The 12,077-nt window shown below is 43.0% G+C and overlaps 1 protein-coding gene across 1 annotated transcript in view; it reads left to right on the forward strand.

Moving 5' to 3' along the window:
• URB1 (URB1 ribosome biogenesis factor) overlaps window positions 1–12,077 on the forward strand; it is an 801,240-nt gene that overhangs the window by 557,334 nt on the left and 231,829 nt on the right. Inside the window, exons 32-33 of the mRNA XM_085623119.1 lie at window positions 7,661–7,772; window positions 10,183–10,289. Coding sequence (XP_085479245.1) covers window positions 7,661–7,772; window positions 10,183–10,289 — 219 coding nt within the window. The remainder of the gene's footprint in view (window positions 1–7,660; window positions 7,773–10,182; window positions 10,290–12,077) is intronic.

Here is a 12,077-nt window from a genome sequence, read left to right on the forward strand (position 1 = left end):
AATACGACTGGGATTCTCAATCCATTGGGGAAAGTCTTCAATAGAACCGGAACAGGTAAAGATATTCTTAGGGACAGAGATCAACACCATACAGGGCAAGGTGTTCCCCAGCACAAAGAGAACTTTGGCAATACTGAAAGAGACACGTCCTTACCACAAGGGGCAAGCTCAGACAATGAGGATAGTGAGCAAACTAATGGGAATGATGGCATCATGTATACACCTGGTCCCAAATATTCGCCTCCACATGAGACCATTCCAAGAAGGGATACAGCAGCAATGGTCACAGGCAACAGGAAGTTGGGAAGATCTAGTGGTTGTCACACATGCAGTGCATCAGGAAATAGCATGGTAGAACAAGGAAAACATCACAGGGGAAACCATTCACACTGCCAACTCCAACAGTGACCATCAGGCTTAAGGTGAGGGGGTTATGGTCGCAGCAGGATGCGGTCAAACACATCAACTACCTAGAGCTCAAAACAGTGTTCCTAGCCTTAAAAGCCCTTCAGAAGGAGCTGTACGGAAACATGGTGTTGATCCAAACAGACAACACAACCACCATGTTCTACATCAACAAACAAGGAGGAACGCAATCAGTGACACTATCAAAGTTAGCACAGGAAATATGGAGATGGGCCATTCCTCTAAGAATAGACCTACTAGCAATACAGCTTCCAGGGATGGACAGTGTGGAAGCAGACACTCAGCAGGCAGATGTCCGCATCCCACGAATGGGAGCTCAACCAACAGGAAGTAGAGAAGCTATTCCAGAAATGGGGTACACCGCAAATAGACCTATTAGCAACACACCTAAATGCAAAATGCCAACACTTCGCATCCGGACAACCAGGCCATCAGTCCCAAGGGAATGCGCTATGGATACTTTGGTCAAAGACATTTGCCTACGCTTTTCCCCCGATGCCACTGATACACAGGGTACTCAACAAATGCAGGATCAGCAACATGACGCTAATACTAATAGCACCCCAGTGGGCCAGATAGTCCTGGTTCTCACAAATAGTACAAATGGTGCAAGCACCAGCACACAGATTCCCAAAGAGAAGGGACCTGTTATCAATGCAGGATGGAAGGGTGCTACACCCAGAGCCAGAGAGCCTCAACCAAGCAGCATGGCTCCTGAAGACCTAAAATGTGCTCACCTCAAAGTACCAGCAAGCACAATGGCGGTGCTCAGGGAGGCAAGGAGACCTACCACAAGAAAGTGCTACGCAGCAAAGTGGAAGAGATTCCCTGAATGGTGCATTAGAGAGAAACTACAATGGAAAATTAGAAAGGAATCAACAGTATTAAAATACTTAACGCATCTATTACAAACTAAACTAAGCTACACTTCCCTAAGGGCGCACTTGGCAGCGATAGTGGCTTACACAAGAGGAGAAACAGGAAAGAGTTTATTCCCCTCCCAAGTAGTAAAAAGATTTCTTGAAGGGGCAAAGAGAATCGCACCTCCAAACAGCATGGAACCTCAACGTAGTGGTAACTCAATTGATGAAGGCACCATTTTAGCCTATTCACAAAGCTACACTGCACATGCTCCTGCTAAAAACAACCTTCTTAGTAGCTATCACATCACTACGAAGGGTGAGTGAATTGCAAGCGCTAACACTTCAAGAGCCCTACCTACAAATACACAATGATAGGATTGTAATGAGAACAGACCCACATTTCATGCCAAAGGTGATGTCACGGTTCCACATCAATCCGACAATTCAAATACCAAGTTTTTTCCCAAAAACAACCACAAGTACAGAAAGGGCGCTACACACACTGGACGCCAGAAGGGCGGTAATGCACTATATAGAGAGGACAAAGGAGTGCAGAAAGACAAAGCAGTTCTTTGTGTCCTTGCAAGCAGTTTTTTGGGGACGACCAGTTATCAAAAATACCATTGCATGGTGGATTGCACAAACCATACAACTCTGCCACAAACAAGCAGGCCAACAGTTACAAGGAGCAGCTCATGCTCACTCAACAAGGAAGAAAGGAGCAACAATTACGTTTCTAGCAAACACACCTATCCAAGATATCTGCTAAGCCGCAACATGGTCTTCAGTGCACACGTTCACTAAGCACTACCGTGTAAATATTCAGATGAACAAGGAAACGCAAGTAGGACAGAAGGTCTTACAACACATATTCAGTAACCAGAGCTCATCTTCCACCCAGCCACCACAATAACAACAAACCGCTACAAAGTCTATGCATAGCATAGTGAATCCAGAAAGATTCACGCTGCAAAACGTTTAGTTTCTTACCTGTCTAGTTTTGCAGCTTGAAGACTTTCTGGATTCACGAGCGATCCCACCCGCCTCCGCCAGAAAGATGAGACAGGAGGAAGAGGATTAAAACAGGAATAAGACTTTGAAAGTTAAAAGAAGGAAAATAGTAACACAAGACAAGGAAAAAGAATCCGAAGATGGCTTCCGGAGTAAGCGCGTCGACGTCACGAAGGACACCAAATGGTGGTATGTCGACGCCCACCTGGACCACGAAAAAAAAAAGAGAAGACAGACAACAATTCCGGACCCAACCACTAGATGGCGGAATAATGCACAGCATAGTGAATCCAGAAAGTCTTCAAGCTGCAAAACTACACCGACAGGTAAGAAACTATACGTTTCAAACCTTGTGGTGCCTGTCAAAGGCAGATGTCTTTTACAGACCACACTTGGTGTGTCTGTGGTGCTTGGAGCAGGACCTCGACGTCAAAGCCTGCGAGGACTGTAGCGCCATGCACCCAAAGGCGCTGCAGCCGTGCTCCCTGAAGGACCTCGTTACAACAAACAAATGATGGACGGAATGCTGACAATGCAAACATTCTCCCCCAGTCAAGAGATCTGGGTTAAATCCATCGTTCTTTTTCCCACTACACCACCCCAGTTTAGACATGGCCATATGCAAATCAGTCTTGACCCTGTGCCTCATGGGAACAGTCCAGCCCGAACTGCCAAGCCATGTCTTCCCTGGACCGGAATCAAGCATCCTAGGACCGGTTTCTGGCTATCAGCCGTCATCAGCCAGGATAGCTTGACTCCAGTGGCGTAGTGAGCATGGGTCCCACGTCTGGGAATACCCATCCCACTTAGGGCGAAAAGCGTTACAACAAACAAATGATGGACGGAATGCTGACAATGCAAACATTCTCCCCCAGTCAAGAGATCTGGGTTAAATCCATCGTTCTTTTGCCCACTACACCACCCCAGTTTAGACATGGCCATATGCAAATCAGTCTTGACCCTGTGCCTCATGGGAACAGTCCAGCCCGAACTGCCAAGCCATGTCTTCCCTGGACCGGAATCAAGCATCCTAGGACCGGTTTCTGGCTATCAGCCGTCATCAGCCAGGATAGCTTGACTCCAGTGGCGTAGTGAGCACGGGTCCCACGTCTGGGAATACCCATCCCACTTAGGGCGAAAAGCGTTACAACAAACAAATGATGGACGGAATGCTGACAATGCAAACATTCTCCCCCAGTCAAGAGATCTGGGTTAAATCCATCGTTCTTTTGCCCACTACACCACCCCAGTTTAGACATGGCCATATGCAAATCAGTCTTGACCCTGTGCCTCATGGGAACAGTCCAGCCCGAACTGCCAAGCCATGTCTTCCCTGAAGGACCTCGACACCCGATGTCAGACTACCCAATGACAATCAAGATGATGGTCGCAAGGAAGGTTCCAGGACCTCTGACAGAGCCGCTCTCGACACTTGCTGTCGTGGTTGAAATCTTCGTTGCGGAAGTCTCACAAAAAGAAGCAGAACAAAAAGATTCTTATCCGATCCTCCCCACTTTCTGAATGGATTTCTCCATGTAGGGCATCCTTATGAGGTCCTTAGTGCTGCACACCAGTACACCAGCAACCTTCGTGGCTCCACGCTTCTGGCATGGAAAGGTCCTGAAAAGTAACTGAGGTTCGCTTTCTGGGGTGGTGCATATATAGGCACTGCACACACCACTTCTGTTGTGGTGACGCAGAGCCGAACAACTCTACCTAATGGCGCACAGAGGTACTGCTCGAAAAGTTTCCCGATCAAGTCTGACTCCTGGGGATAGTCTAAGGTAAAGAATCTGCAGTTAGATAGTCTCTACCAGATAAGGTATTACCGAAAGGAAGTAACTTGTTCTTCCAACCATTTATTAAGCTTGCTTGTTCTTTTCCCAAATCCCTTTAATCCAGCCCCCTAGTGGGTCATTGTGTTGGTTTCAGGAGTTTGCCTTCATAAAACATAGCTCCACATTGCCTACCATTGCTGCCTGTTTCTGTTCTTAACAATGGGTCCTGCTTCCCTATATGTATCCATTGATTGACTACTGCCAGTAGTGATGCCAATACCATGTTTCTATGTCTGGCACTCCTTGATCTCCCTGTGACATAGGTAAAGAGATAAACATTTTCATTTGGAATCTTGGTCCTGTCACTTTCTCATCGGGACAGACTTGTACTCTTTGAAGGGAGATTCTCTGGGTTGAGTAAAATATCCCAATATTGTTGCTACTCTCCCGTGTGAAGAACGTGTCTAGTGAAATTGTATGAACCATCACTCTCTCTTTTTATAATGCTAACTGGAATTACCATAAATAACACCACTTTGGGGATTTTGCTTTGCAGTTGAATGTTTCTTGCCTCTCACTATTGGTTCAGCAGAGGCTGAACTCAATTCTTACTCTAAGTTTTGGCAGGGAGCACCTACTAGATTACCAAACCATTCCAGCTGGTACATACCTGGCTCCTAAGGTTTCAGGACATACATTTTGTTATAAAGGTATGCATAGCTATGCATTTCACAACTGTGCTCCCTATTTTAGTTATGAAGGAAGATCACTTTGATAAAGCTGTGGTGGTGTGAATAAGGTTCATTTATCTGGCAATTGTTAACTAGGGTGAATCCTTGGCTGTATCTTTTTCATACTAATTACACTATTTATATGGAAATAATTTAAGGCTGTCTGACAATTCAGAAGGGTGGGTATTGTTTCACTAAATATGTGTCTGGTTTTCATGGAACCATCAACTAAGTTTTTATGATTTTTGTTCTCTTTCATGGGGCTCCAAATTTGCGTTCATTGTTTTGGTGAGTGACCCGCTTGAATCCATTAATTAATTTCCGGTTTGCTGATTGGGACAGGTTAAGTTTCAAATGACTAGCTAGCTGCAACAACTGGCTACATATCTACCCATTACGCACATAGCTAAAACGTCTTTTATTGCAAAAGGTTGCGTGAGCTTTCTGCTTAATTGAGTTCACCATTCTCCTAGTTCTATATCGTACTCCTCTTCACACAAACCAAGGCAGATGAAAAATTGTACTTTCTGAAACATAAATCCACACGGTTACAAAAGCGCATGAAGAAGTTCTTTTAAAGCTCATGCAGTGAGGAAATTAGTAAATTATTTCCCATTACCTTATTCTTTAATAGCCATGGCCTCCCAGAACATCTTATTTTTGGGTTTTTTGTTTTTAAAGTCTACAGCATGGGAACATTATCGTGCGGCATCCAGTATATTTTTAAATGAATTGAACAATTGATTTTAAGAGGACTTTGGAACGAAAATACATCAATTTCAGTAATCCAATTTGCCACCTTACAACACACTGAGTCCTACGGGGGTTCTTTCGCTGTTGATATTGCTTAGTTGCCTGCCTATAACCTGCCCCACCCCCAAGAAAGTTGTGTAGGATATCTAGCTTGTTACACATAGCATTGAGCCACTGGTTGCCCCTTCTTATGTTCGTAAAATTTTGCATATCCCCAAACAGTCATTTTACTGTAACTTTTCATACTAGCATGACAGTGTTGAGGTAAGGACAAAGCCCAGACTCCCCTCATCACCCATCCTACTCGTTACTTCTTTTAATCTCTACCACTTGTACAGAAGCATAGCTGCCAAGCATATTTATATACACCACATGTCTAAGTTTGTTCTTGATTTAGAATGTTCAAAGTAGTCACTGATCATTCAACTTCCCAAGTAGGAGACCAGCCAAGTGTGAGTCTTTGCACAGAAGGGATGAGGACGCTACTTCCTCAGTGGCACTTCTGCATCTGTACCAGTGGGTCCAATGTGTAAATCTCATGGTTGTTTTGTGGAAGAGTCCTTTTGCCCTGTTTACAAGCTGTCACCATGCAGTGTGGGAGCCTTGGGATCCTAAAGTGAAGTTTATGTTGGCGGTGAGTGGATAGGTGACTTATAATTACATCCTTGTCCGATTCACACAGTAATCATGGGGACACAGCAGAATGGCTGCCCTGAAGAAGATCCTGCACCAACAAAGCCTGGGACAACCGCTGTAGTTTTCACTCTATATCACATGCTTTTATTGTGGAGTGGCCTGCTGGAAGTGTCCTCTTATGTCTTTCTTAGGGAGAACATCCACTTATTGCATCCCTCAACAGACTCCAAAAGAAGCTGGATGAGTCAGAGATCACCATGGTTGCAGTGAAGGACAGGATGGTGGCCTTGAAATCTAGTGTTGCAGTTGTAGTGTTGGCCATAGAGACACTAGAACCCTGCGTTAGGATTCTTGATTCTACAATTTCCATTCAGGAGGAGATTAATAGTTAAGCAACTGATAGTAGTATTTCTTTCATTGTGGCAGTCTAGGGAAGACTGGAGAACCTCAGAGTATAAACGCAGCAAATATTGAATTGTGGGGCTCGTGGGCAGAGAAATGATTCAAAATTGAGAGACCTTGTTGAATCTTTCTTGAGGATTGCTTAGGGACCCATTGAGACTGGCTGCCTATCAGCTTAAAATTGGTGACCAGGATACCATGGAGAGGAAATGAGCTGCTGTGGATTTTTCAAGATGCTTCTCACAAAACAAAGTTCTGCAGTAGGCTATAAAACAAGAGATTAACTCTTATGTTTTTCCCTGATGTATGCTCTGCTAAGCTGCTAGTTTGAGGAACAAACAAGACATCAGGATTGAATTCATTGACTGTGGAGGCCAGGCAATTGTACTCTATCTTACTTCTTGGGTAACAGAAGTTCGATGTTAAAGAGGTTGAGGAAGCCACCTTTACATGGACTTGGTTACAAAGAGTTTTTTCCAGCTATTTGATGTTGTTCATATGTAGTTGTGCATTGATTTTGTTATTGCTCTGATGACATGTTCATCAGTTCCCACATTCTAAAACAATCATGCGCTGTGCCCTGATGTCTTTTTGCCACCTCTATGTTCCTTTTTAAGGGAATTTTGCTTTTGAGATGTTATTCTGTACCTAAGAAAACCCCTGGAAAGTTTGTTTCCCTTTCACAGAGTCCAGACTGTGGTAAGATGTTATCCTTGTGAATCCTGGCCTCTGCATATTTATGTGTAGGTGTTTGTTCATGGTGCAAGAGTCTTCAATATGGTCTTATAGTAATAAATATTCTTACAAACAATGCAAATAAAACAAAGTTGTTAAAAATGTTTGTACTTTATTTCAAAACTAATTTTGCTTTGAATACCCTTTAAACTCATCCAAAGATGTATTTACTAAAATTAAACAAGCTTTTTATCTTGGCAAAACATTTTCTCTCCCCTTGTATCCTCAAAGCATTTTTTTTCATTTGAAGAAAACCAGAGATCCCTGTGTGTAATTCTTAATACTGATAATGGCTCGGCTTTTCTTTTTCTGCTTTATTTCTTAGCTGCTTTATCTCATGGATGTGTTCAAAAATGGCATCAGACGGCAGAATCTTAGACTGGCTTTCCCGTTAACACTCTATGTTGCAAAAGTGGCCCAGCAGTGCTTGAACCCAGGTTAAGTGTCAGATTTTACTTTGTTTATATTCTGTTTTGTAGCTTAACTGGATTTAATTGCTGCTAAATTCTGATGGATACTTCTAACCACAGATTCCTCACCTTCAGAATATCGCAATTCTCCAGACTGGAATTAGAAGGTTCAAATGGAATAGCCCCTGCATGGTGGTAGATGGTTATTGCAATGTCGCATTGATTTCTTTCTGCCCAGGAAGTTACAATGGCACTGTATATAAGCACTACCCCTGCATGTCGACTTCATTATTTTAAAACCTGTGGACACAGATCCAAAGCTCGCTCCCACTTTTTCCTTGTCAGTTAATGTCTTTTTTCTCCAAAAGATCTTCTTTTTTCCTAAAACTACAGGGTTCAAATGTTGTGGGAACTGTTGCAAACAGCTGTCTGTGACAGACCACTATGAGGTATGGCACTGGTGTTTGGGTTTGGAACATGACTCCAATTACGGCGAGGAGTGTGCTCTTACGCATCTGAAGGTAATCAGGGAAAGCAAAGTTGTATGTCATCCAACACCAAAAGATGTCATAGAAGTCCAGTTCAAAGTCAAGGGCATGGACTAGTTCCCGCTCTGTGTCATTCCGGCATCAGGTCCTTGTTACGGTTCAAGTCTTCCGGTAATTGCCTCTCAGCCTCGCTTCCTGTTCCCTGCTGAGGAGCAAATTCCGCAGCTAAACCTGATGCTGTCGGTTCCATTGGCAACCTTGCAACAGATTAAGGCTTTTAAAGAGGCCATGTTGTGAATCCTTGGTATTATTCCGGCTCCCTTCGGTACAACTTCAGGCCTTAAGGAGGCCTCCAGTCAGAGTACTGCCGGCAGTTCCACCCTTGGCATCGTCTGAGCCTCCTAGTCCTGTCTCGGGTTCTGCTCTGACGTGGGAGCAGACTTTCAATCTAGCACCAAAATGCTCACTGGTCCCTTTGATGCCAGTGCCGGAGGAAGATCTTGTCCCAATGGTTCTTTCCTTCTCCGAGTCACACTTGCCTCAACCCTGACTGAGGTCTCATCCCAAAGCCGTACCCGTGCACCTGGTTCCGGTTCATTGTGACTCAGACAGAAACATGCCCTTATCTAGGAGCCTCACCCCAGTGCTCTTACAACTTTGCGGTTCCAACTCTGATCAAAGTCAACCTGCTGTAAGATATGAGAATGGAGATGATGGGTATTATGAAGACAATCTCTAGAAGGATTTGCCCTCTCACCTCCCAGTTCTGTGCATTAGCCACTTTTTCACTTCTAAAAAGGTACCAAACTGGAGATCAGAACACGGGTACCTCAAATTATTGTTAGGCTCTGCTTCCGAGGGTGGGGACAGAGGCAACAAAAAAGCTGATGTTGATGGCTGGTGCTTATATGCCTCTCCATTGTCACTTCCGGGGCTTGGAACTACACAGTGCCACACAGTAGTGCGCTGGAGCATGCTGTTAACATTTTCCGGATTTAATCTGGTGCCTGGGAATTCTCTAGAGGTGAGGAATCTGCAGTTGGACAGAATGTCCATCAGAAAGTGTTACTGGAAGTAAGTAACGTGTTCATTGTATTCAGTATGTACAACAGCCTGAACTAAATGTTCTGTTCTTCAAAAAACCAGAACTGAGATCTGTCTTTGCTAAATATTTTTGATAATTATTGGATTGAAGATGCTCGTAACCCCTTTCAAACAAGTATGTTTTCTCAAAGAACTGGATTAACAGGTTTCACTTTCCACTCATCCCCTGAACTAGCAGACCGTGGGCCATAAAATCAAGGTGCAATGATCAACCAATGCTGGTTGCTGCAAATACGTCATGGGTTCTTACTCTTCCCTAGTCGACGTCTTCAGAGTGAGAATATTTGTGAAGCCCTCCCGATTTAGAAAAGACAATTCAACACAATTCTTCAGAAAGATTTCTTTTAACAAAATGTGTTCCTTTTTGGCTGCTCTGGTATTTGTGGACTCTGCAGTACTCCTACATCTGTCAACGCTGAGTTCTTTCTTGTGGACACATCTCTAGTTTCCAGTACTTTATCCGTTTTTCCATTCTTACTTTCATCCATCCACCTTCCACATGTTCATTTGCTGAATACTGCTGTGATCATTCAGTCACAGTTTGTCCTCTGCAATGTGTATTTTCCAGATAATGCTTTTTCGTTGTCTTCCTCTTTCTTTTGTCTATAGCGTAGGAGAGGGATATTATAGTACAAAGATACGCAATCAATACTATTTATATTTTTGTTTGGGTTGCCTTTTAAAAAGATGGGAGATGTGTTTCCTGACCTTTCAACTCTAGTTCAGAGCATTGCATTTAATCTCCACCCGTTTTAAAATTAAAGATAATGTTAAAGGAATGTTGGTTAATTCATTTTATCTATCAACTAATAGTGCTTTTGCAACTCTTCCTCTTCTCTTTACAGAGGATCACATGTACATCAAGATAAACAAATTCCTTCTCATGCACCAGTATTTGGACCCGCAGAAAGTACCTGATTTTCACAAGCTCTTTTTTAGCTTTGACATAGAGGTAAATTTTAGCATTTACATTTCTCTTCCTTCTTTTCTAACTTTGGAACAGTAAATATTATCTATAGGTTCGAACTGTTCACCCCCAGCCTAGGCATCATTTTATTTGACTGTCTTCAATTAAAATGCTGAGACTGGACCATGCATATACCTTTGGGGCCAATTCAAGCACCTTCATCCGATGGCAGTATGATGTAAATCTACCTCTGAAATACTTTTCTTTACATACAGAACAAACGCTCTTGTTTGAGCTTGACAGCAGTAACATGGGATACAAAGTGATAGTGACAGAAAAGAATGGGTTCCTTGCAAATTATGAGTGCAATTTAGTTTCTATTTATCAAAAGTTGCTAAAATAGATTAATATATATATTTTTTTAAACAGCACTACTGTACAACATGTAACATGCTATGCTGGCTTTCTGTATACTACTGTGCATTGGGTATGTATTGATTCAAATGTTTACATTTGTTTCGGATGCCAATATTTTAGTGTCATGTAAGTGGTTTAGATAGGTGAGTAGGTGGAGAACTTGGTTTTACTTGATAAACTCACACCTGACCCATCTAATTATATACTTAGCAGGCCTTTGTCTGTGTTCTCAGTGTAACCGATCAGGAGAAAGTGGTAGTCATGAATGTTAACCACAAGACATTTGATGGTAGTATATTCAGCAAAACTAAGAGCATCCTTTCCAAACTACGAGCTATTATGCAATGTGAAACACATTTTTTTTCTTGCTACCATGTGGAAATATATTTGGAAAATAATGTGTGTCTGAAAATATGATTTAATCCCAGTTGCACTCAATCTCCGTGTAGTGTTCTGTACGTTTTATTCATATGCTACAAATACTGTTAACAGGCACATGGTTCACTGTGTTAAATCCTGAAAACTTTTTTCTCCCGAAGCCGCTTAATGCTCTTCAAAACTCCTGCCAAACACTCTGTACCAGTTCTCTCAATACACTGTCAAAATGAAGTAAAACTCCTGATGAAAACATGCTTTTCCTTTAGAACTTAGAAATGTCTGTCTTCTCTCATTTGTTACCTGTGCTGTGTACTGTTGCTTTAAGCCACACAAACTTCATGTAAGCAAGCTGGCTTAGTCGTTTTTTTTTTTTTTTTTTTTGAAAAACCTTTATTAACATTTCAATCATTAACAAGTATGGGCCTACAACCCCCCGGGGCCGGCCGCTAAGCAATCAGAGCAATAAAATCAAATGTAAACATAGGCGGCACCTCGGAGAGCAGAATCTTCATGCTAGTATAGTCCGGCCAGTGAGCTGCGCAGGTAGGACACCAGGAGAAAAAGGGTTTTTCATTTTATAATGGAACAAGACAGTAGGATCAGGTGCCAAACAATTTCCCAACAGCGATAATGGGCAGGCAGAATAATAGACGTAAGCAATAAACAGCAATCTATTGGATCCATGGCGCAGACACAGGAAATTCTGGATGGGGAAGAATATCAAAAACAGTTGCGCCTGCAGGCCCCCGTACCTAACGCCCAGAGAACACCCCGGAAACTGTGGCACACAGGAAGAGGCGACGATTCACAACAAAGGAGGTGTACCGCGCTGATCCCAGAAAAGAAAAAACAAGAAGAAGTGGAGAAGAAAAAGGAGGCCATGGAAAAAAAAATAAAGACTAAAGAGTCCCCTCCCCCAACCCCCCACCCTGCACCTCTGCAAATGAGTATGGCCCCCCCCCCCCCAGCAGTGTGCCTGCCGCCCTGGAACTAGACCCGAAATATAGAAGAAACAGGGAAAAAGGAGAAAGAAAGAAC

This window comes from Triturus cristatus, chromosome 8, assembly GCF_964204655.1.
Source record: "Triturus cristatus chromosome 8, aTriCri1.1, whole genome shotgun sequence".
In the NCBI taxonomy this organism is placed as follows: Eukaryota; Metazoa; Chordata; class Amphibia; order Caudata; family Salamandridae; genus Triturus; species Triturus cristatus.